The following is a 26,901-nucleotide window of genomic DNA, read 5'->3' as shown; positions in this document are numbered from 1 at the left end:
ACCTCTAAAGCATTCAAGCCAGCTCATTATATCACTCTCCAATCCTGCCTTGTAGCTTCCACGCCCAGGAAGAACTCTAAATGTCCAAAGTATTTACTGTTCTTAATCCCCAGCGTGACGTTAAGTGAACTGGTTCTGTCATGTGAGTATAACTGATTATGTTTCCCTTAATAAAGATAGACACCTGAGCTACCCATCTGCAAGCCCAATGTAAAAGGAAGAGAGAACTACCACTGTCAGATGCCAAGTTAACATCACTTGCTCGTACTATGGAACTGTCATTTAAAATTCTAGAGTAATCTTTCAAACACAATTTTCCAGTCCAAGAACTGTGTATAGATCCACAGTGAATTAAGAGGCATACAAGGTAAAGTCTTAAGCTCCATGTATGTGTTAATATTCTTGGTTGGTCATCGGTAGATGACATTCATGGAGCCAGAATTCTCTTGACTTTCACTTGAAATGCAGATTCCATGAATTCATCCTCATTCATCAGCCCTGTTTTTTGGGGAAATGACTTTGCAAAGATGTTGCTTTCATTTCTCAACGCTGCGGTTCCTATTAAGCTATACCAAGGAATAAAGCTTCCTTTCAAGAGTAGCACAGGGGCTGACTTGGCCTCCTACTTTAGGAGATTATAAATATCCTCACACACTTTTAAAAGGAAGCAAATTCTAACTTGGGCTTTAACATTCTGACATGTTTTTCACTCCATTTGTCAGTGGTCTGAATGTGGTAACAATAAAGGCTAACAGGGTAAAAACAAATGTTTTTATCCCAAGGATAAAATTCTGTTGGAGAATTTACCTGCAGAGATTCCATTTCTTCATCTTTTCTGTGGGTCTCCTCCAGGAGATCTATAAGAAGAAAGCAAAATGCCCATCAAGATAACATTGCCTCTTAGTATCAAACTCAATTTAGTCAGGAGCGTGTAAAAACTGTTGCCTGGAAAGTGAATTTAATGTTTAAGTGTGAAAAGGAATGTCAAAGAAATGCCCTCTGATCCTAACGGAGGAGATAGGACAGAGATCTGGACTCTGCCAATCCTGAGCTAGCTGAGAAGCCCTGGGAGGTCTGGACTCTGGTGGAGGTACCAGAGAAGAAGGCCAACTAATTTACAAATCCAAAATCATATCAATATTTTAGGAATTTGGCCCACTGTTTATATAACTCTGAAGTAATACAAAATGTTCTTTAAAAAAAAAAACTTCCTTTTCTCTTTAATGAAAAATTAGAAACAAACCATTTGCTCTTAAAATAAGCTCCCAAGCCAAACTCCACCTCCAGAGTCCATTTTTATAACCAAATTAAAACATCCTGGAATAATGGGTGTTATTAATGGAAGTAGAACATCACCTTCACTGTAAAGGCATATTAATTATCATTTCACACTGAGAAGGTGGGAAGCAATAAAGCTTAGCATCTCAGAGAAATTAGCGGCTAGAAGCAAAGGTAGTCAACTGAAGAGAGTTCTGTCTAAATGCAGGCATATAGCCATGGTATCTCGATGCCCTACATTAATTTACAAACTTGCTATAAAGGAAAATATATTTGGCAAAAGCAGAATTTTCTGCCTGCAGCTATACACCCTGTGCTATGATCTTATTAGATCTCACAAACCTAAAGAGGGCTGGGCTGAGTCAGAAGTTGGATGAAAACAGGCAAGAAACACCTACAGCAGTGCACATTAATATGAGCATTTGCCTTGCTCTGTGATTGATGGAGCTCACCAAGAGGCTGTGCTGCATAAAAGGAAAATATAACTTATAGAAATTCAATATATATCTCAGGAAGGCAAATGCAAATGTTTTTAGCAAGTGCTCTACTACATACAGCAGGAAGCAATACTATGGTGAGTAGCCAAGGCACGCGGCTATAGGTCATAAGTGAACAGGCAATACGCTGGAACTTAGGAGAGCTGGCAGATGGTAGGACTGATGGGGAGCCTGCATGGCTAATTCAGCCACAGAAGAGTCACATACCACCCCCTCAAGACACGATGTACTGGGATTCAGGAGGACAGGTGATTTTTGATCCATATCCCATAGAGGGGTGGACTTTGGCTCCCAAACCTCCCCTAATGAGGGTAAGGCCTATAAAGTGAGAGGAGAAAGTCAAGGCATTAGGCTGCATTTTAGAAGGGGTCTTTGGTGGCATAGCAGGTTCTTTAGCTACACAGACACCAACTTGGGGGTGGCAGATTGTTTCAGTGCCTTCAAAAATTCCTCCCCCTGAATCCTTACTCATATGCACTGTGACACTGCAGCTGCCGCCTTGAGGAGGTCACACTCATCTACTTTCTACATGTTACCTCTGGCCCAGCCTCCTGACTTGACTGGCTAAACAGACTACAGCAGAATCTGTGCCCAACTGCACTGAGAGTTCAAGAGGCCTTGTGCATTTCACTTTCCCACTTGGAACTCTCTCACCACCAAAGAACAAGGCAAGGACAACCTGTTGGATGACAAGGGCCCGGGACTCTTCCCACCTATGACACCCTGCAGTTTGCCTTAACTGGCAGCTAGCAAATGCCCAGAAGCACAGCTGTTAACTGGCTTGAGGATGATTATGGATGACTCAGAAGGGGAGCTCAAGGGATACCAAACTGCTCAGTGAGCCCAGGGCCAATCCCAACTCACAGAATCAGGACCTGTATACATGGAATTGGGGATGCTTTGGTACCCAGCACTTGCTAACTTACAGCAACCATTTGTTAACTGTACATGAAGCATTCAGAATTTATTAGAGGGACATAAGAGTAACTAACAGATGCATGGGAAAAGAGGTGCCAGACTCTATAGAGACTCGTAGAGATCTGGGACAGTAGGGATGTAAGTATCATGAACTAATAGGCATTTTATCCTGGTTGCCTCTAGTCTTTGTGTCACTCCACTCTGGGTGAAATTCCAGAAAGAGAAATGCTCATGAGCCTAGCTTAGATCTCTTGCCTGCTGACTGGCTAGCGGAAAGGATGGAGCACTTCCACTGATAACCCCAAAAGGATTAGATGAAGAATAGAAAGGATAGTTTCTAAATGAAAGACCAGGGAACTGTTAAAAGAAGAAGGAATAGGCATCAGACAGGCTAAAAACAACAGTTTCAGTAAATTGTGTCTTTGGCACAACTCTCTTGAATAGTCACAAGATGTAAGATCACTACTGTGTCCCTATGTGAACATGGCCATTTTGATTCACTACTTCTGGATATTAGAAGGTTCTCTGAGCCAGGCCCCCTGTACTGAATTACATCATTTAATTGTACACTGGACTTGGGAGTGATGGATAGTAGGGTCCACTAACCATCAAAGAAAACTGATCTTGTTCCTCCGAACTCCACTTGGTACATCAAACACCAAACACCTTTGCTAAAACATAGCAGATAAATAATGGGTACTACATCTCTTGTACAATCAAACTCAACTCACAGATTTAATAAGATTATAAATGTAAAGATGTATAAAGGTAAAGATGTTCAGTTATCCTCAGAATTTCATAGAATTACTGCAATTTAAAACTTATGTTCTCAATTTCTCTAAATATATAGAGGTTATGCTGTTTTTCCAAAAAGGCTAGTACCAATTGGAATGCTTAATTTTCGACAACTGAACAAAAAAAAAAAAAAAAACAAAAAAACAAAAAAACTATAACTGGCATTTCAAATATAGAACTTCTAGACTTTTGGGAAGGATGGTAGAGTCGGAGAACTCTAAGCTCACCTCATCCCACGGCTACCGCTAGATAAGGCCCACATCAGTGTAAATAACCCAGAAGATGATTCAAAGACTGGTAGACCAGACGTTTCACAGCTAAATGTAGAGAAGAGGCCACGTGGAAGAGGATAAGAAGCACAGAGATGCTGTTGGGAGCTAAATAGACCCTCAGACTGTCCTCAGGAGGGAGGGACAACTTGGTCACAAAGAGGGGAAAGAAACAGACCCTCACAGCAGGCACCCCAGGCATAGGGAGCCCGCACAGGGGAGAAGAAATCCCTGTGACATTTGACTTCGAAAACTAGAGGCGCACAATTTCAGAAGTTCTTACAATCAGTGGCACTTAACACCTGGAACTTTAAAAATAATCACCCTGGGCTCTGGGAGAACCAGGAAGGTGAGAGGAAACAGAGTCTCTACCCTTAAAGAGATAGCACAACGAAGGGCCTTGTGGCGCTACAGCCCAGAAGCACCAGTCGGAAAAATTCCTGGATATACGGGAAAGAGATCTGTTTATTAATGTCAGAGAGTGAACTGGAGGGTCAGGGATCATTGGGCAACTTCTCTAAGAAGAAAAGAGTTGATGGGCATCATTTCCCTTCCCCCAGCCCTCAGCCTAGATACACATAGGCACCTGTACGAACCACGAGGTGCCAATGCTTACTACCTAACCCTGCAAGCAGGAGCTGCCCACTCCAGCGAGGCCTCAACTCAAGCCCAGAGTAGGTCCAGACTGTCCTGCTAACAACACGGGGACTCAACCCTGTACACACAGGCAAAAATTGGTAGATTCCCCTTCTGAAGCCACAAGCTTATATTAGCCTGGTTCTTTCCAGGCTGTATTTTCTACTATGCCAAAGGCACATGTACAACAGCAAAGCTGGTGAAGAAGAAAGCAGAGCCAAGAGACAGAGGAGGGCTGAGGACAAGACTGACCTTTGCCTGAAGCCCACATAACTCTTGAATTTCTAACTCTCTTCTTTCCCTCCCTCCATCTCTTCTTCTCTCCCTAGTTTCCTTCCTTTCTTTTTTCTCTCCATCTTTCTCTTCCTTTCCTCCCTTGCTTTCCTTCTTGCTAGTACTTAAATTAGGTTTAGTTGGATTGCTGTCAGTTTTAAAAGTCGCTGGTAGTCCAACTGTATTGAGCTTTCTTATCTTTATTTGGAAACTTGGAGAGCTCAGAATTGACAAGAATGTTCTATTTTACAGTGAGCACTTCATTCTACAATAAATCAAGACATGAGGCTCAAAGAAGGCAAATGATTTGCTTGAGATTCCTTAGTTAGTCTAAAGCCCCAGCTAGAGCTTTGCTCTCCTTGCACTCCTAGGGCAATCTTCCTGCCATATATATCACGTCCTGCTCTCATTTGTAACCTCCTTTACTTAATTGTACCTTCCTTAATACTATTATTTTTAAAAATGCACATGTTTGTATTCCTCTGATTTCCTTCAGGAGTTCTCTGATGTCAACAATCAGGGCTCCGATGTCTTCATATCCATATCCTCCCTAACTACTAACCTCTCTACCTTTGCTGCTTAACATGGATCCCCCAAATTGTCTCCTCCTCTACATCACTGCTCTATGCATTTGTTCACTTGTTAGGTCCCTTGTTCGAATACATGCATTTGGGATGATGAACAGGGTTATTAAGCTGTACTGGTAAAATATGGCCACCAGGCTTTGCTGAGAAGCAACTACTTCGCTGCAACCACAAGAGCAGAGAATATAGGTGAGGCCTCTGGACAGCTGCAGTGATAGAGGCCGGGACAACAGAGTATGATTAGTGCATCTCGTTATAACGAGCAATCTTGTTTGTTGTTTGGTCTTACCGGCTTTAGAACGAATGATCAGCACGGAAAAAGTGGAAGGGCTGCCGTGTTCCCTTGCTCACCACTGGCATGTTCCTGTTTTGCTTTATTATTCTCCAGTTTGCTGTTCAATACAAACAGCAATTCAACTGCCTCGCAAATTGCTGTGGCTAAATGTGCTTCCATCAACATGAGTTAATGAAAGATTTTTCTTTCTTTTTCCTTTTTTTTTTTTTTTTTTTTGGTGAAAAGGGCAGCAGTCCTGCCTGTTTTCCTTGGACCGGTTCCAACTCTTTAAATGAGCTGATACTAACTCATTAGGACATATAGTTATTAGAGTAAAAAATACCATTTAAAAAATACAGGCTATTATGGATGAGAATGGGAAAATCCAGTTGTGTTGTTTTACTTTGTTCCACTTTGCATTTCTCTGGCACATTCAGGATAATATATCATGACCACGTTTTTGGCTAAGATGGTTTTGTACTACTTTCTTCACAGTTTTTGCAACTAGTGGTCTGGCTGTTTAAGGAGGTTTGACACTTTTTTATGTTGATTCTGGTTCCTGGTAGCCGAGGAACAGATAGTTTGTTTGTTTATTTGCTTTTAAAAGGAGAATCATGTCAAGCTGTACATGAGCAACCCATCTCTCTAGCAACTTGACCCTTGACAGAAAGGTTGGAGATCAAGTTTAGAAACGAGTAGATTTTCTCCCTTAACCTTTACTATAAAATATCTCCACCCAGCTGGTCATGGACAGAAAGTTACAGAAACAAGGGTTTCAGACACAGCAACAGGTATAATTGCAGCACTGGACAGAGGAGCACTGACAACAGAATATGGCAAATTAATGATTACAGAGAAAAGCATTTAACTTCTGGCTCCTATACCTCACTTAGTAATCAGTGCTCCTATTCAGTATTACTCTGTGTCCTGCCATTTACCTAAAACAATAGGTAGTGTAAATTCTCAAAAGAATGTAAGCTTTTTAAAAAGTAAGTCTGTGGGCCCCTGGGTGGCTCAGTAGGTTAAAGCCTCTGCCTTCAGCTCAGGTCACGATCTCAGGGTCCTGGGATCGAGCCCCGCATTGGGCTCTCTGCTTGATGGGGAGCCTGCTTCTCCCTCTCTCTCTGCCTGCTTGTGATCTCTGTCTGTCAAATAAATAAATAAAATCTTTAAAAAAAAAAAAAGTACATCCTTGTCATTGGTCTCTGTGGGGTGCAGTTGTGGTAAAATAAAGTTAATCAAATCAAAGAGTACCTTACAACCCTTCAGAGGTCATAAATAATGGACCTAGCCTCCCATAGTTGTATACTAGAGACACTGGCTACATGCTAAGGACCAGGACCAATTTATCTTTTTTCTTTTTTGGCTTCCTAGTTATTAGAACCATTAATATAACCTCATCCAAGGGTTTTCAATCTTTTTTTTTAAACAAGTAGAATTTTGTCTTATGAATAAATCATATACACTTTCAAGTGTATACAGTATATAAATAAATACTGTAATTTAAATAGCTGAAAGGAAGCTTCTCAGGTGAAAGCAGAAGGGAGGACCTGGGGGCCAGCCTGCTGGGGCTCTGTTCCTAACCTGGCATCACCCCCTGTGGTGCCACAGTGGAGCTATAAAGCTCCAAATTATGCTGATTGGAAACCACTGATCTAATCCAACTTCATCACAGTTTATAGATGAGAAGTTCCCAAAAGGCAAAAGCCTCTGTCCGTGTCACACAGCTAGTGAACAGATGTGCATGAACCTGAACCCAGAGCTTCTAAACTGAATCAGAGTCCAGCAATTTTTCTCCTGAAAAACTGACTCTCCTCCTTTGCTTTTCAAGATGTATTGAAATGACATATCATTCCAAACTCTATCATAAATGCTTACACATCGTCCAATGCCTCCCCAAACTGAAAGAAAACTTTCCTAAAGCAATTTGCATACCAACAATCTGTGAGAAGACCTATAGTTAATTGCTCTGCAAAATGAAATTCCTCAAACCTGGGAGAAGACATCAAAACATGTGGCTTTGATGGAAAGCAAATACGTAGAACATTTGAAAAGGCAGTCGTTTTTGGCAAAGTGTATGCATCACACAATGTACAGTATATCTCACAAAATAAAACAACAAAAATCTGTGTAAGTGAATGGCTGGCAGCTGAATAGTTCCTCTGCTTAATATAATATTTATAAGCAAATTTCTTTTTCTGTTCTGTTATACTAGTATAGGTAAATACTTTAAGTGAATAATAATATAATTGTATATTAGCCAAAATACCTTGAAAATAATCAAATGTGTTATTTTAAAATATATGTAAAACACTTAAAATTGTGTCTGATACATAGTAAAAATGATATATACATTAGCTGTTATTATTATTTTAAAAATTACCCTTCAGTATGCCTGCTAAAGTCAGAAAAATGTGTGAAAAATGATCAGTTACATTTAAAAAAAAAAGCAAAAAAAAAAAAAAAAGCCCTCAAGTATACTACTTTTAGACTCCATCTATGATTGGTAGCTACATTATTTAGAACTCTGCCATACCTACTGCCACCCACTGGTACATATCTGGATATACCACGATGAGTTAAGAGTTTTCTCAGGACTGACCACAGAAAACACACAGATTAAAATGAAGAACAACATTCAAAAAGTATGGCTACCCTCTGTGGTTTGTCTCAGACGCTGAAACAACATACTGGTCTACAGATGGAGCCCAAACAGTCCAATAAATGAAAGGTTTACAATCCACTGTCTGTCTTGGGTATGTGGTAAAACATCCAAATACAGGTATTCATGTTTTATTTGATATCCATTCATTTCTGGTGAAACTTTCCATCTTGACTACTATAGAGATTTAAAACCTCTTCTTCAAAAAACTGCTACCCTATAGAAAACAACACAATAATCTACCTGATTCCATCTCATTCTTGGTGCTGGTTTGGAGAAACACCAAGATGTAGAACAAAACGTTCTGACTCCGCCACCTCTTCAGACTTTTATCATTTGTATTAGCAACACAAGCAGAGAAAGTAAGAACATATTCTTTAATAAATAAGTCACTGTTCTAAACTGTTTTGTTCAATGGGGCTATATGTCACAATTAGCAAAATAAGGAAGAGAAGTTTATAATGAATTGTAAACACCACTCCAAGAATAAGTTTCATATGTTCATATCTAGCCATAAAATCATGCTTCTTTCTGCATATACTACCTCTAAATTGTGTTCACTTAACAGAAAGCTTGGCTTTTATATAAATTCCTTAGGCTGGAAGGCAGCTTATCTTAGACCCCATTTTGGGTCTAGACTCATAGGGTGCAAGAAGTAAGTATGTAATTTTGGGTTTACAGAAATCCTAGGTTTATGACTTGTTCTTCAAACATCTCCTGTTTATGGAAGTTAAAAAAGTTTGTGCTGGTTTCTTGATGCACCAACTACTCAGCTGGGCATTTCAGAATCCTAGGTCTACTCTACATCTACTCTAAATATCACAAAGTTCTGGAAACCAAATTATCAAGAGTAAATCTTGAAAGCAGTGAGAGAGAAAATATACTTCAGTTACGGGGGAAAACAATTAGAATGTTAGTGAATTTCTCATTAGAAACCATACAGGTCATAACACATTTTTTAAATGCTGGAAGAAAAGAACCAACAACTCAGAATCCTACAAGCAGTGAAAATATCCTTCAAGATTGAAGGTGAAATTGAGACATTCTCAGGAAGAAAAATTAAAGTGAGTTGTTATCAGACCTATGTTAAAACAGTGACTATGGTAGTTATCAAAAAAAAGAGAGAGAGAGAGAGAGAGAGAAGAACTAATTAACAAAAAGGGAATCTTAAGAAATGAAGAAAGAACACAGTAATAGAAAATACACATAAATCCAACAATTTCCTTCTCCTATTGATTTTTAAAATTATGTTTGATGTTGAAACAAAAAATTGAACACTATCTGACATGGTTCTAATGCATCTAAAGGAAATATTTATATTATATATTTTTAGATTTATTTATTTTTTTAAGTAGGCTGTCTGTCCAACATGAGGCTTTAACCCCCGACCCTGAAATCAAGAGTTGCATGCTATGCCGACTAAGCCAGCCAGGGCAAAAGAATATGAAGAAAGAAATTTGTTATACTTTAAACTGGTAAAATGACAATGCCAGTAGACTTTGATGGCTATATATGTACAATGTAATGCGTAGAGCAACCACTAAAAGAACTACACAAAGAGATGCACTAAAAACACAATTGATAAAATGGGATTCTAAAAAAACAAAAAACAAACAACAAACAAACAAAACCCACCTGCTAAATAACCAACAATAAGGGTGGGGAGAAAAAGCAGAGAAATAAAAAATACAGAAAATAAGCAAAGATGGAAGACTTAAGTCCTAACATATCAATAACTACCTTATATGAAAATGGTCTAAATACACCAATTAAGAGACAGAAATTGCCAGATTTGAATGACCTCTCTGCCATTAATCTATGACATGATCCATGGATGATATGCTATCTATAAGAAACTCATTTCAAATATACTAATTTGGCAGGATGAGAGTAAAAAATGAGAAAGATTATGCCATGCAAACATTAATGAAAAAAATCAGGAATGATATATCAATATGAGACAAAGTAGACTTCAGAGTAAAGAAAATTAATGGAAACAGAAAAGGACATTATATAATGGTAATAAGAGCTAATTTACATAATAATCCTATATGTGTATATACTAAATAACAAATTTGCAAAAAAAAAGGTGATGAAAAAACTGATAAAACTGAAAGAGAAAACAGAAAAATTCAAAATTAGAGAATTCAACATCCTTCTCTCAGCAAGTGATTATACAACTAGACAGAAAATCATCAAGAATATATAGAAGCACATATCAAAGCTATATTTAAGCATAAGTATAACAGGAAAATCTCTAAACATTGGCAACTAAACAATATTAAATAATCTATGGGACAAAGAGACTGTCTTAAGGGAGATTAAAAAATATATATCATGAACTGAATAAAACGATTATAGGATACAGCCAAAGCAGTGCTAAGAGGTCAATCTATAGCACTTAATGCATGCATTAGAATAAAGGTCTTAGGAATACTCTATAACTCAAGAACCTAAAAAAAGAATGTAATAAATCTCAAGCAGCAGAAGGAAGGAAATAGGAAATAACAGAAATCAATGAAGTTAAGAACAGAAAAGCAATAGGAAAAAAAAAAAAACTAATAAAGTATAGAGCTGGTTCCTTACATAGCTCAGGAAAACCGACAAATCTTTAGCAAGATTGACCAAAAAGAGAAAGAAATATTGAGACAGAAAGTGGTGGGGGAAATTACCAATATCAGGAATGAAACAGGGGAAATCACTACAAATCCTATAGATATCAAAAGGATAATAAGGGAAGACTATGAGAAACTCTTCATATATAAATGTGAGAACATGGATGAAATGAACCACTTCTTTAAAAAGCATAACTTACCCAATATAAAATACATAATTTGAATAGCCTGTAAGTATTAAAGAAATTGGATTTGTAGGTGTAAAACTCCCAGAAGAGAAATATCCATGGCAGAAGTTTTCACTGGTGAATTATGCCAAATGTTTAAAAAAGAATCAGCACCAATTTTACACAATCTCTTCAGAAAACAGAAAAAGAGGGAATACTTCCCAATTCATTTTATCAAGCCAGTATCATGCTCACTACCAAAAATATACAGTTAAAAAAAGATAAAAAAAATTATAGCTCCCTCCTAAGTAAAGATGCAGAAATCCATAAGAAATATTAGCAAACAGAATTTAACAACATATAAAAAGAATTATATTTCATGACTAAATTGGGTTTATTCTCAGGATTGGCTCAATGTTCAAAAATCAGTTAATATAATCCATCATTTTAACAGAGTAAAGAAGAAAAATCACATGATCATATCAACTGATGCATAAAAATCTACCTGACAAAATTCATAACACATTCAAGAAAAAAAAAAAGAAAATCAGAAAAAAAAATACAAGGGAATTTTCTCAACCCAATAAAGAGCACCTACAAAAACCCTACAAATAATATTATACTTAACGTTAAAGACGAAAGAGGGAATGTTTTCCCTTTAATATCAGAAATATGGTAAGAAAGCTCTTTCTCACAATTCTTATTCATCATTGTTTGGGAAGACCTTTCTAATGCAACAAAACAAAGAAATAAAAGGTATACAAATCAGAAATTCTTTATGAAAAGAAAATGCAACTACAGTAGCTAAAAGAGTTTTTAAAAAGATGAGTAAACTGGGAAAAATCAGTCTATTCAATTTCTAGGTTTATTATACAGTTATAGTAATCAAGACTGTGTGGTCTTTGTGGAGGAATATATACAGAGATTAAATGAACAGATAGAGAGCCCAATTACAGAAAATGGAAAACAGATTGATTAGTGGTTGCCAGGAGTTAAGGATGGAGTCAGGGTGAAAGGGAAGTCAGTTTGGCTACAAACAGGCAACATGAGGGATCTTCATGTGCATGAAAATGTTCTGTATCTTGACTATCAATGTCAGTACCCTGGTTGTGCTATTATACAACAGTTTTGCAAGATATTTCTATTGGGAGAAAATGGGTAAGGGGACCTTTACATATTATAGGCTCTCTCTCTCTCTTTTTAAAAGATTTTATTTATTTATTTCACAGAGAGATCACAAATAGGCAGAGAGAGAGAGGGGGAAGCAGGCTCCCCATTAAGCAGAGAGCTGGATGCAGGGCTTGATCCCAGGACCCTGAGATCGTGACCTGAGCTGAAGGCAGAGGCTTAACCCACTGAGCTACCCAGGCACCCCTATAGGATTTCTAGATAGTCTCACAACTCCATGTGAATAGAAAATTATCCTCAAAATAAAAATTTCAATGAAACTACTGTTATTTAACATAGTACTGAAAGTCAAAGTCACAGTTATCAGACAACATAAACAAAAGTCACCCAAATTAGCAAGGAACTAAAATTTTCACTCTTAGCAGATGACATAATACTCTATATAGAAAACTCAAAAGAGTCTACCATAAAACTGCTAAAACTGATAAACAAATTCAGTGAAGTCACAGGATAAAAAATCAACATACAGAAATTACACCAGTATTGAATCAGTGGAATGAGAAATTAAGGAATCAATCCTATTTAAAATTGCCCCCAAAACAATTAAGATACCAATGAATACACTTACCCAAAGAAGTAAAAGACCCATACTCTGAAAACTATAAAACACTGATGAAAGAAATGGTATATGAAATGAAGACATAGAACATTCCATGTTCCTGGACTGGGAGAACAAATATTGTTAAAATGTCTAAATTATGGGCATCTGGGTGGCTCAGTCAGCTAAGCAACTGTCTTTGGCTCAGGCCATGATCTTGGACTCCCAGGATGGAGTCCTGCATAGGGCTCCCTGCTCAGTGGGGAGTTTGCTTCTTCCTCTGGTCCTCCCCCTCTCATGCTCTCTCTTTCTCACTCTCAAATAAAGAAAAATTTTTTTAAAATGTCTATATTACCCAAAACAATCTATACATTCAATGCAATCCCTACCAAAGTACCCACAGCATTTTTCACAGAGCTAGAACAAACAATTCTAAAATTTGTATGGACCACAAAGACCCCAAATAGCCAAAGTAACCTTGAAAAAGAAAAGCAAAGCTGGAGGCATAACAGCTCCAGACTTCAAGTTATATTACAAAGCTGTAGTAATCAACACAGTATGGTGCTGGCACAAAAGTACACACAGATCAATGGACCAGAATAGAAAACCCAAAAATGAACTCACAATTATATGGTCAATTAATCCTCAACAAAGCAGGTAAGAATATCTAATGAGAAAAAGGCAGTCTCTTTAACAAATGACGTTGGGAATACTGGACAGCAAAATGCAAAAGAATGAAACTGGGACACTTTCTTATACCATACACAAAAATAAATTCAAAATGGATTAAAGATGTAGCTGTGAGACTTGACACCATAAAATTCCTAAAAGAGACCAAAGGCAGTAATTTCTTTAACATTGGCTATAGCAACTTCTTTCTAAATATGTACCTGGAGGCAAGGGAAAGAAAGCAAAAATAAAGTGCTTGAGCTTCATCAAAATAAAAAGCTCCTGCGCAGTGTAGGAAACAGTCAACAAAACTAAGAAACAACCTAGGGAATAGGAGAGGATATCTGCAAATTACATATCTGATAAAGGGCTAGTATACAACATAAAAAGAACTTATATATAAATATATAAAGAACACCCAAAAACAAATAATCCAGTTAAAAGATGGATGGAAGATATGAAGAGACAGTTTTCCAAAGAAGACATCCAGATGGCCAATAGACACATGAACAGATGCTCAACATGACTGATTATCAGGAAAATACAAATCAAAACCACAATGATGTATCTTACACCTGTCAGAATGACAAAAAAAAAAAAAACAAAAAAAAAAAACCCACAAGAAACAACAAGGGCTGAGAAGGATGTGGAGAAAAAGGAACCCTTAGGCACTGTTGGTGGGAATATAAACTGGGGCAGCCATGGTGGGAAGTAATATGGAGGTCCCTCAAAAAATTAAAAATAGAACCACCACATGATCCGGAAATTCTATTATTGGGTATTTACCCAACAAATATGAAAATGCTAATTCAGAAAGATAGTATGGGACCCCATGTTTACCGCAGCATTATTATTATTTACAATAGCCAAATTTATGGAAGCAGCCCAAGTGTACACTAATAGATGAATGGATAAAGATCTAGAGACAGAGAGAGAGAGAGACAGAGACAGAGAGAGAGAGAGAGAGAGAGAGAGAGTGTGTGTGTGTGTGTGTGTGTGTGTATACATACACACAATGGAATATTACTCAGCCATAGAAAACAATGAAATTTTGTCCTTTGCAATGATATGGTTGGAGCTAGAGAGTACTATGCTAAACAAAATAAGTCAGTCATAGAAAGACAAATACCATATGATTTTCCCTCCTATGTGGAATTTAAGAAACAAAACAAACAAGCAAAGGGGAAAAAAAGAGAGGGAAGCAAACCAAGAAGCATATTCTTAACTACAGAGAATAAACTGATGGTTCCCAGAAGGGAGATGCATGGGGGAATGGGTGAAATAAGTGATGGGGATTAAGGAGTACACTTGTGATGAGCACCAGGTCATCTATGGAAGTGCTGAATCACTATATTGTCCATTTGAAACTATTACATTGTATGCTAACTAACTGGAATTTCAATTTAAAAATCATAATGGCTTTAGACAAAATAAGAGATAATGGATATTAGAGATAATTAATTATAACTTTTTGAGGTCAGTACTTCAAAATCTGCCCTTTCCTGTCCAACCTCACTGCAACTGCCCTAGTTGACACACCCATCTTCTCTTTCCTATATTTCTACTGTACTACTATACTAAAATGAAAGAAAGAAAAAATAAAAATAAAACATTGGACATGCTGAGGAACACAAAGCATGAGCTTCGGTGTCAGAGTCACTTGGATATATAATCTTACCCATCTACTCCTCTTTCCTTCACTCTAAAATGGGGACAAAAATGCCAACATTATGTAACTGTTGAATGATTATATGAAATAGTGCACATGACTTCTTTAATTATTAGTAATTATCATTATTTCATCACACTGCTACAAAGATATCACAATAATAATTATTAACTATGAATATAAATTGTGTTGATGATTAGAGAGTCCTGCTTCTGCAAGACAGAAAATAATTAGGCAAACCGCACATTGATAGGATAAAGACCATCAGTATTTTCCCGGATACTGTATTCTATTCTAAAGACAGAGACTCTACAATATTATTCCCTCCCCTCTCATATCTTGTAAACTAGAAATTAAGTCCTTTGTTTGTCTGAATTTATGGGAATCTATATAGTAGAATGCTGTGAAATAAACTATATAGTTTTTACTCAATCCCAAAAAGATGTTAAGGTGGGGGGGGAGTTGTTACTAAAACTTTGAGAAGAGCAGTGATACCTTCAAGTTCCATAATTCCATTTCAAAAACGTGTTCTAAAATTCTCATCTGAAATACTACAATAGTGTCTTGGCTGTGTTCTCTACTCCCAGTGTTGTATCATTCAACATTTCCCCTTGACTGCCCTGAGTAATGATTCTAAAACAGATATGCTTATGTCACTCTTTGTTCAAAGGTGTTCTGGGGCTATAAACTACTTACAGTGTTGGATTCTATCTGTGCTGCCATAAGTGACTGATTGGTCATGACTTCCTAGAGTATTCGGTCAACTATTCTAGGGTATGCCTGAGCTCAGTGAAAGAAGCTCTTAAGTTCAGTTTTGATGTCTTCCATGGATATACGACTATAGGGGAATAGTAAAATATAGAGGTCTAGTATTTTCCATGCTGAGATAAAGTCCAAACTCTTTAGTACATTATTTATAAAGGATCCCTCCACAGTTTACTTCCAAGACCATTATCTTTTGTCATCCCTTCAATACCTCCTTACATTATCTATAATATTCTTCCTGAACTTCACAAATTAGAAAACATCTAACCATTTTTCAAATCCCAACTTAACAAATATCCTCTGTTGACTTTCACAAGCCATCCAATGACCAAACACCACTCATATTCCTAGAAATACTGCTTCAGCTTCCGTGTTCCCAGAGTACTTTCTTTTATTATTTATTCTATTGTAGTTAATTGTTATAAATTTGGATCTGTCATCAAAATCAAACTCTTTGATAAGTACCATGTTCAGGAGCTTAAGCTCAGAATATTGCATAAGCTAAAGAAATATTTACTGAGTAAATGGTTTCTTAAGATAACAATAAAAACTGATGTTCTGGGGCATCTGGGTGGCTCAGTGGGTTAAGCCTCTGTGTTCGGCTCAGGTCATGATCCCAGGGTCCTGGGATCGAGCCCCGCATCGGGCTCTCTGCTCAGCGGAGAGCCTGCTTCCTCCTCTCTCTCTCTCTGTCTGCTTCTCTGCCTGCTTCTCTGCCTACTTGTGATCTCTGTCAAATAAATAAATAAAATCTTTAAAAAAAAATTTTTTTTTCTAAAAAAAAAAACTGATGTTCTTACAAACATTCATAGAGTAAGAAGGGAAAAGAGAAGAAATATTTACTCCTACTTTGCTGTACTCTAGTCTTCAAATCTATATACCATGATATATCACATACTATATATCATGTATATACCACATACTCTATACCATGACATCTGGAAAGCTGGAGAAGTCAAGAGCTCACTATCTTGGGCTGATGTAGAAACATCACAGAGTTACTATATACCCCTCAAGATAGGAACATCAGATGACAAACCAGATGATATAAAATAGGGAAGTACAATCAGCATTTCAAAATAACTATTCTTTAGTTATAGCTGTTTTTAAGTGATAACTATTTACTTCATTACAGTTTATATTATTATTCTATATTTTATCCCCTTCTAATAATTCTGAAACAGTTGGGATTTCCTATCCTAAAAGTAGTTTATCCTCTGGCAAAAGTCAGAAGAATCTGGTCGTATTTGTAATTGGGATAACTTGGCAATTAAAATAATAATGGCAAAACCCATCAAAAGCCAATCAACAATGTTCAAGTTCACAGCCAAGTTTCTACAAACCCATTCAAAAAAGGTATGGTTTAGTCACTATGGTGGCAAATACTAGAATGACAATCAGGAGATCCGGGTCCTAGTTCTTCCCCTGCTATTAGTTAGCAGAGTTATAAGAATGACCACTTAATCTTCCTTGGCCACAGTGATTACATCAGTAAAATAAAGGGAGTAACCTAGGTTATTGCAAAGATCCCTCCAGCACTGAGACTCTAAGTACTTTGGTAAATTGCTTCATGGTCTCTACATCTTAGTTGTTGTTTCTTAGTTGAGTGGCTTGATCCGTATGAGTAATAATTGTTCATAATTAATATGGATGACAATCATCTCCCCAAAACTTTTTAGAAACCCAAACAGATTCTTCACTTAGTTTAAGTAATTATTCATACTGTTAGGACTGTGTATAGATAATGAACATGTGATAAATTCATTCTCATTTACCTCTAATATCTATCTGTTTTCTTTTATGCCCAGGGAAAATACACTTTAGATAATTACAAATCTTCCCTTTTTGTTCTTCAAATCCTCACAATTACAATAATTCTTCTATATCTTCTTATTCAGAGTCTTTTTTTAATTTCCAATAAACAAATTAAATCAACTGTTTCAGATGGAAGTAGAAAAAGAGCACAAAGTGGATTTTTAAAAAAATGAAGATTATATAACACAAATATTTTCATTTGCCAGATCAGTTTCTTTCCTTGTCAGTGTCAAGACAAATAAAACAAAAAACAAAAAGACCAAGAATGTCTTCAAAGGCATTTGACAGGCATTAGACCTTCTACAGGGCACTTGAGCACCTCAACCCAGGTCATGAATGGGTAGGATTCGTATGTTAGTGGTTTTAGTCCTTTACTATTAATGAGAATTTAAAATATGTGTCTCATTTAAATAGAAGGGATTAAAAAATACTCAACTGGTAATAAAAAAGATAAAGAGTAAACCAAAAGAGTCCCCAATGTAAGTTTATACCATGAAAAGAAAAATCTTAAGCGAGTGTTTTCTTTTGATGCTATATTCAGATGGCAAATAGTTTTCATGGATAATCTCACATACAGGTCACTGCTTCCTTTAATTAGTAACTTTTGTTCAACATAAAAAAAGCTTCAGGTTATTTTAAAACTGATTACAACTGCCTAGTCCATTAACAAATTGTCATATTACGTTGGCCACATTGTACTGCCTATCTTTAAAGGTTACTCGATTCATTTTCATAGATTTTAATTAACTTTTCTTTTCCCATTAGGGCTGATCATGAAACAGTGACAGAGGCATTTTGTCTTTTTTTGCTTCTAGATCTACAGCATTTTGACTGAAAAACAGGACCAGAAAATGCAAAAGATGTGGATCCCAAATTAGTCGGTGGTGACTTGTAGATATATTCAAAGAATCCAGGCTCTGTGAACTCCACCAGCAAACGGACTGAATCAATTTCATGTTGCTACCATACTTCTGGAAGTCTCTTTAAAATTCTGACTTCCATCAGCAGCTTCTCCTATTTGCGTTGCTGGGAACTGTACATATAATCATAACTGACAGGCTAGAGGGAGTTTAGGCTTACAAAACAGGGAAAGGAAAGGAAAATGCTCATTGTTTAGATTCCCTAAAGTAGAAACTGTTCTCTTTGTTTCAGAAATAGATGTACTATACTTGCAGTCCAATCCATAAGGTTTAGGCAAGTCTACAAGTTTGTAACAGATTCAAGAGTTCTATTCTCACACAATGACCTCTTTTCTCAGCACTTTCCTATGTGAATATATATAGAGACCAGAAGAACCTGGCTCTTGAACACCATGTTATTATGTACATACATTTATGTAATACACAGACATACACACATATATACATATACACATATGCATGTGTATGTTCTCTGCTCAAATGCCATCTTATCAGAGAGGACTCTCTTGATCTAAAAATATCTAAAACAGTACTTATATTTGTTTTTGCTATCATTACTCCCTATACTCTTACCTTGTTTAGATACTGATATACATATTATTAACATCAAAGGCTACATCTAAATATGAACACATGTAGCTCATTTTCAAAATAAAGAGGTGCTATAAAGAAAACTATATATTAAGAAAAGACTGAAATTGCATAATAAATATGACCAGTTACAGGATAAGCAAAATAGTACAAAATTAGAGAAAGAGGAGGAGGAAGGAGATAGAGAGACAACAGCAAAAGATACATGGGAAGGACTGCTATTCCTGGAACATTTCCCCCTTCTCCGAAAGTAGATCTCATTTTTTAAGTCCTGTCCTCACATATGCAATCATTCTTTCAATATGTCCACTGGCTCTCTCTCTGCTCTATGACAGCTCTCCTCCCTACAGTCTCAGATCCAGTCCTACTTGCTTCTCTGCTCTTGTATATGCCATTTATTCTGCCTTAGGGTCTTCGCCAAGACCAATTCTTCCACCTAGAACAAACTTCCCATTCAGGTCTCTGCTCATATTGGAAAGGACTTCCCTGAGCTAAAAGATCTACAACAGTACACACCTCCGTCCCTTCCAACTTACCCTGCTTTGATTTCTTCTTAGTCCTCTCTAACATAGAGAATATTATATGTATATCTCTTAACTGTTAACTGTCTTTCCCCCTCCACCCTCCACCCTCCACCAGAATATCAGTGCTGTAAAAACATGGAGTTTGTTTGTTCAGGTCACTAAGTATCTTAGTGCAGTTTAGAGCAGTGCCAGGCACAAAAAGGGTACTCAGCAAATACTGGTTGAATTAATGACTCTAATTCTAGCCTTCCTACTAACGCAAAATTGAATTTTACAAACACAAATTACATCTCACTTCACATCTTCATTTTCCTCCAACACCAACCTAACATTGCTTAAAATATCTTAGTCACTTCCCTATGCTTTCAGACTATCATCCACAACCCCTTTATGAATTGAAGTGGTTTAATTTTCCAGTCTTATTTTTCACCATCCCTTTTCATATTCTGAATTCTAATCATACTAAACTCTTTGCAGATCTAAAATGTAGTGTGCTCCCTTCAACTTCTAAGTCCAAGTTTGTTTTTTCTGCATAGACTGCCTTATCTACCCCATTTATCCTGGCTAACTCTTACTTGTCCTTTTAGGATTAGATATGCTTTGTAATTGCTCTCACAGTCACTACCCTGTTCTTTGATTTCACATACCACTTTCACACTCTTTTTTAAAAAATAATAATGGTCTCCTTATTTATCTGTACCTCCTCCCTCATTGCATGAGGGGCTCTTTGGGGACTGCAAAGTATCTCTTTGCATTTATTCAACACAGTACCTGGAACCTAGTCAATACTTAACGAATATTGACTAATGGAGATACCTTATAAGTTTGTGTTAAAAACTAAAGTATTCTGGTTTTTGAGATTTGAGAGCTTGCTGAACCATGACCTGAGAATATTGGAGATATACTATGATACTGCATAGACTAAGATCACAAATTTCGACATTAGAGTCTTCATTTTCAACAAACTACATAATCAAATATTTGTTATATGTAATTTCAAATATACAGCTGAGATATTTTAAACTTGGTAAAGCATTTGGATAAGTAAATATTATGTAATTGGAAAGGGCTAGGCATGACTCATTTTTTTTTTTTTTTTCAAAATGAAACCTTGGTTAATATTTCAAGATTTGCCTATAAACTGAACTTCCTTGCCTGTAATTGACTTTTAAAACCAAAACATTAAATCACATATCTTGAACTCTACAGTGTAAATAATACATATTTAAGATGTGAACTTAGAGATTTCACTATGATAGTACCCCTCAGTCATTGCCCTTCCCCCATGAGCTGGGTGAGCACTTAGCTGTCCATTTTCCCACATGGTGATGGATTTGCACTTTGCTTCATCAGGTCTCCCTTGGGCCAAGGACACATTTTAGACATAATTATGGGAGCAGTCTGTGGCAGTGGAAAACCAAAGTTAACTGAACCACATGGAAATAAAACCCATGTCATTGGTGTCATTACCAGTACACTGTAACCAACAGAGTTAACCTCAATGTAAACACCAGGCAAAAATAGCACAACACTCCATCCTTTGGAGAAATCAGTCCCTTTGGAAAGAAGGCAACAAGTAGGAAACACCTGGACTCATATTTTTTGGACCAAAAGAGGGCACAAGTATTGATCTTTTTTTTTTTTCTTAAGTTTAAATGTATGAAAAAAAAAAAAAAAAAAAAGTAAAACAGCTGAAAAAAAAAGTTTACAGTGAAAAGTTTGATGACCTACCTAAAGAAAAAAGACTGAAGGTATAAGTGACTGTAAAATAGAAATTTTTATTTTTTTACTCTTAAATAATCTAAAAGATAACAGTTTGTTCAAAATGATACTAGCAACAATGTATTAAATTACATATGGTTATGTATCTTATGTGTGTATGCATATGCATGTACCTATATCTATGTTCATGAATGCTTACAAATACATGAAATACATGATAATAATGACATAAAAGATGGGAAGGGGAAAATTAGGATTATTTTGTGATTATAAGTACTTATACTATCAGTGAGACGGTATAGTGTTATTTGAAAGTGAACTTGTATTAGTTGTAAATATACATTACAAACTCTAGGGCAAACACTATAAAAAAGAAAAAAAGAAAGAAGTATAACTAATATACTGAGAAAGAGAGAAAATACAATAATATAAAATACTAAAAACTACAAAAGGCAGAAAAAGAGTGGAAGAAAAACTAGGAACAAAAAACAGGAGCAAAAAATAGAAAACTTAACAAATATGGTAGGTATTAATCTGATTATATCAAGTCAGTTTGAATGTCAATAGTCTAAACACATGCAGAGATTTTTAGAGCACATCAAAAAACATTGTCACCCAACTATATGCTACTTACAAGGAATCTCCTTCAAATATAAAGACACATATAGATTCCAAGTAATTGACGGACAAAAATAAACCATGCTAACAGTAATCAAAAGACTTAGGAATAGGGGCACCTGGGTGGCTCAGTTGGGTAAGCCTCTGCCTTCAGCTCAGGTCATGATCTCAGGGTCTTGGGATCGAGCCCAGAGGCTGCTTCCCCCCTCTCTGCCTGCCTCTCTGCCTACTTGTAATTTCTCTCTCTGTCAAATAAATAAATAAAATCTTAAAAAAAAAAAAAGATTTAAGAATAGTTATATTAATTTCAGATGGAGTAGACTTCAAAGCAAGGAAAGTTATTGGGAATAAAGAATGATATTATATAATGATGAAGATATTTTCCAAGAAGATATAATAATCATTTTCCAAGAAGATATGATAATCATTATAGACAATATAATAATCATTAACATTTGTACCCAACAGCAGAGCATCGAAGTACATGAAGCAAATACTGATAGAACTACAAAGATAAATAGATGTTACATCCACTATAACAGCTGAAGACCTCAAAAAACCCTCTATAAAAAGTGGACAGATCCAGCATGCAGAAAATCAGAAAAGGATGTAGTTGACTTCAACACCACCAAAGAACTGGATATAATCAACACCTATAGACTACTTTGTCTAACAACAGCAGAATACATAATCTTCTCAAGCTAACACAGAACATACACCAAGATGAACCATATCTAGGCCATAAAAGATACCTTAGCAAGTTTAAAAGAACAGAACATCACTGATATGTGGAATTTAAGAAACAAAGCAGAGGATCAAAGGAGAAGAGAGGGAAAAAAATGAAACAAGATGAAACCAGAGAGGGAGACAAACCATAGGAGAATCTTAATCTTAGGAAACAAACTGAGGGTTGCTAGAGGGGAGGGGAAGATGAAGTGACTGGGTGATGGACACTAGGGAGGGTATGTGTTGTGGTGAGTGCTGGGTGTTGCATAAGACTGATGAATCACAGACCTGTACCCCTTAAACAAATAATACATTATATTTTAATTAAAAAAAAAATAGAACACACAGTGTTTGCTCTCAGACCACAATGCAATTAAACTAGAAATCAAAAACAGAAAAATAACTTGAAAATCCCCAATATGTAGGTATAAAACAACACACTTCTAAATAACACATGGGTCAAGGGAGAAATGAAGAGAAATTAAGAAATATTTTGAACTAAGTGAAAATAATGAAAGTCTCGCTTATAGGGAAATTTATGGTATTGAATGCATGTATTAAGAAAAAAGAACAATAAAAAAAATCAATAACCTAACTTTCCACTTAGAAATCTAGAAAAAGAAAAATTAAATCCAAAGAAAAGAAATAATAGGAAACAGAGCAGATATCAATGAAATTGAAAACAGGGACTCAATAGAGAAAATCAATAAAACCTAAAGCTGATTCTCAATAAAGATCAATTAAATTGACAAGCCTCTAGGCAGGTTAACTAAGAAAAAAAAGAGAGGGCACAAATTACTAATATTGGAAATGAAAAAGGGGGCATCACAACAGATCCCATGAAAATTAAAAGAATAATAGAGAAATACCAGGAATAGTTCTATGCCCAACAAATTTGAGAACCTAGGTGAAACAGACCAATTCCTTAAAAGATACAATCTGCCCAAACTCACACAAGAATAGACAATATGGGGGCACCTGGGTGGTTCAGTGGGTTAAAGCCTCTACCTTCGGCTCAGGTCATGGTCCCAGGGTCCTGGGATCGAGCCCCGCATCAGGGAGCCTGCTTCCTCCTCTCTCTCTCTCTGCCTGCCTCTCTGCCTACTTGTAATCTGTCAAACAAATAAATAAAAAAAATTAAAAAAAAATAGACAATACGAATGTCTATATCTATTAAAGAAATTGAACCAATAATGAATACTCCCCCTCTTGCCCTGCGCCATACAGAAAGCACCAGGCCCAGATGAGTTCACAGGTAAACTTAATTATAAAGAAGAAATACCAACTTCCTACAATCTCTTTCAGAGGATAAAAATAGAAGGAGTACTTCCTAACACATAATATGAGACCAGAATTACCCAAATGCCCAGGGTAGGCAAATATATTTCAAGAAAACTATAGAACAATATCTCTTATGAACATAGATGCAAAAACTCCCAACAAAGTATTCAGAAAACAAATCCAACAACGTCTAAAAATATTTATACTCCATAACCAAGTGGGATTCATACTAGATATGTAAGGCTAGTTTAACATTTAACTATTTAGCTTTTAATGTTAACATTTAACATTTAGCTATTTTAACATTTAAAATCAACTAATGTAAGCCATCACATCAACAGATTAAAAAAGAATCACATGACCATATCAATAGCTTTAAAAAGCACTTGACAAAATCTAATACCTATTCATGATAAAATTCTCAGTAAACTAGGAATAGAAGGAAAACTTTCTCAACCTGACTCACAAAAAAATAATAGCTAATATCATACTTAATGTTGAGAAACCTGAAGCTTTCCCACTCAGGATGTCCCTTCTCTATTCCTTTTCAACATTGTTCTGGAACCTTGCAAATGCAAGAATGCAAGAAAAAGAAATAAAAGGTATGCAGATTTGGAAAGAAGGAATAAAACTGTCTTTGTTCACAGATGACAAGATTGTATATATAGAAAATCTGAAAGAAGAGACAAGAAAAACAAAAACAAAAACTATTTCCTGGAACTAATAACTATAGCCATGTTTGTAGGATACAAGATTATTATACAAAGGTCAACTGCTTTCCTAAATACCATCAATGAACAAGTAGAATTTGAAATTTAAAACATAATGCTATTTACGTTAGCCTCCCCAAAATGAAATACTTAGTTATAAATCTAATGAAAGATGTATACAAGATCTATTTGAGGAAAACGATAAAACTCTGACAAATAAACTCAAAGGAAAACTGGATAATTGGAGAAATACTCCATGTTCACAGATAGGAAGACTCAAATGGTCAAGAGGTCAGTTCTTCACAACCTGATCTACAGATTGTGAAATCCTAATCAAAATCCCAGCATTAGGATTTACTTTGTGGGTTTTGACAAACTGATTCTAAAGTTTCTATGAAGAAACAAAAGATTCAGAATAGCCAACACAATATTGAAGGAAAAGAACATGGGAAGACTGATGCTGCCTGACTTTGAGATTTACTATAGAGCTATAGTAATTAAGACAGTATGGTATAAGAATAGATCAGTAAAATATTAAGCTGAGAAATAACCCTCATAAATATAGTCAACTCATCTTTGACAAAGGAACAATGACAATAAAATGGAGAAAAGATAGTTTCTTCAGCAATAGTGCTTGAACAACTGGGCTTCCTTATGCAAAAAAAGTAGAATCTAGACACAGACCTTACATCCTTCACAAAAATTAACTCAAAATGGATCGAAGACCTATATGTAAAATGCAAAACTATGAAATTCCTAGAAGATAAAATAGAAAATCTAGATGATTTTAGGCAAGGTGATGGTTTTTTAGATACAATACCAAAGACAGGACCCATGAAAAAGGCAAGGATAAGATGGACTTCATTAAAGTTAAAAACTTCTTCTCTGTGATAGACATCAAGACAAGCCAAAGACTGGGAGAAAATATCTGTCAAAGATACATCTGATAGAGGACTGTTACCCAAAATATAATAACAATTCTTAAAACTCACAATGAGAAAACAAACATGACTCAGAAATGGGCCCAAGACCTTAAGAGATATCTCACCAAAGAATATAGAGAACACATACACAGATGATTCATATAAAATACCACCAAGGAAATACAAATGAAAACAACAATGATGTTCTACTGCATATGTACTAGAATGACCAACATTTGGAACACTGAAAACAGCAAATGCTGGAGAGGGGGTGGAGAAACAGCAATGGTAATGAAGTGCTGGTGGGAATGCAAAATGGTACAGCAACTTTTGACAACAGTTGGGCAGTTTCTTACAAAACTAAACATACTCTTGCCATACATATCAGCAGTAGCACTCCTTGGTACTGACCCAAAGGAGTTGAGAACTTATATCCACACAAAAATATGTGCATGGGTGTTTTAACAGTAGCTTTACTCAGTACTGCCAAATTTGGAAGCAACCAAAGTGCCCTTCAGGAGGTGAATGGATAAACTGTGGTCCATCTGGACAATGGAATATAATTCAGCACTAAAAAGAAATGAGCTATCAAGCCACAGAAAGACATGGAAGAACCTTAAATGCATTTACAAAAGTGGAAAAAAGCCAATCTGAAAAGATGGCATACTGTATGATTCCAACTATATGACATTCTGGAAAAGGCAAAACTATAGAGACAGTGAAAAGACTGGTGGTGCTAGCAGATTGGGGATGGGGATTAAAAAAATAAAAAGGCAGAACAGAGGATTTTTAGGGCAGCATAAATACTCTGTATAGTATTATAGTAATCGAAACATGTTATTATACATTTGTCCAAACTTACAGAAGGTACATTTCATAGAGGGAACCCTAATATAAACTACGGACTTTAGGTGATTATGATGTGTCAATGTAGGTTCATCAAATTCAACAAATGTACAACTCTGGTGGAGGAGGTTGATAATGCAGGAGGCTTGTGTGGGACAGAAGGGATATAGGAAATCCCTGTACCTTTCTATCACTTCTGCTGTGAACTTAAAACTGCCCTAATTTTTTCTTTCAAAAGGAACCTTCATTCCCCAATATTCAAACACTGAATCTTCATCTTTTGGTAACCACAAGTCAACTTCTTTTACTACTTTCTAAATTTCATCGCCAGCTCAATGTATTGGCATGTGCATATGTAATGTGTGTGTATATGTATGCAGTCCTCTCCCTTTGTTTTTTAAACAAAAGTGTTGCAAGTTATATACCTG

At 36.2% G+C, this 26,901-nt stretch overlaps 1 protein-coding gene across 3 annotated transcripts in view; it reads right to left on the bottom strand.

Annotated features, from left to right (window-relative positions):
* LOC111148569 (centrosomal protein 128) overlaps positions 1-26,901 on the bottom strand; it is a 395,466-nt gene that overhangs the window by 72,034 nt on the left and 296,531 nt on the right. For all 3 annotated transcript variants that reach the window (XM_022505239.1, XM_022505241.1, XM_022505240.1), the window contains one exon: positions 808-857. In XM_022505239.1, coding sequence (XP_022360947.1) covers positions 808-857 — 50 coding nt within the window. The remainder of the gene's footprint in view (positions 1-807; positions 858-26,901) is intronic.

This window comes from Enhydra lutris, unplaced genomic scaffold, assembly GCF_002288905.1.
Source record: "Enhydra lutris kenyoni isolate GAN:26980312 unplaced genomic scaffold, ASM228890v2 scaffoldscaffold20, whole genome shotgun sequence".
NCBI lineage: Eukaryota > Metazoa > Chordata > Mammalia > Carnivora > Mustelidae > Enhydra > Enhydra lutris.
The sequence above is the reverse complement of the archived record's forward strand: the minus strand, read 5'-3'. Positions and strand labels throughout refer to the sequence as shown.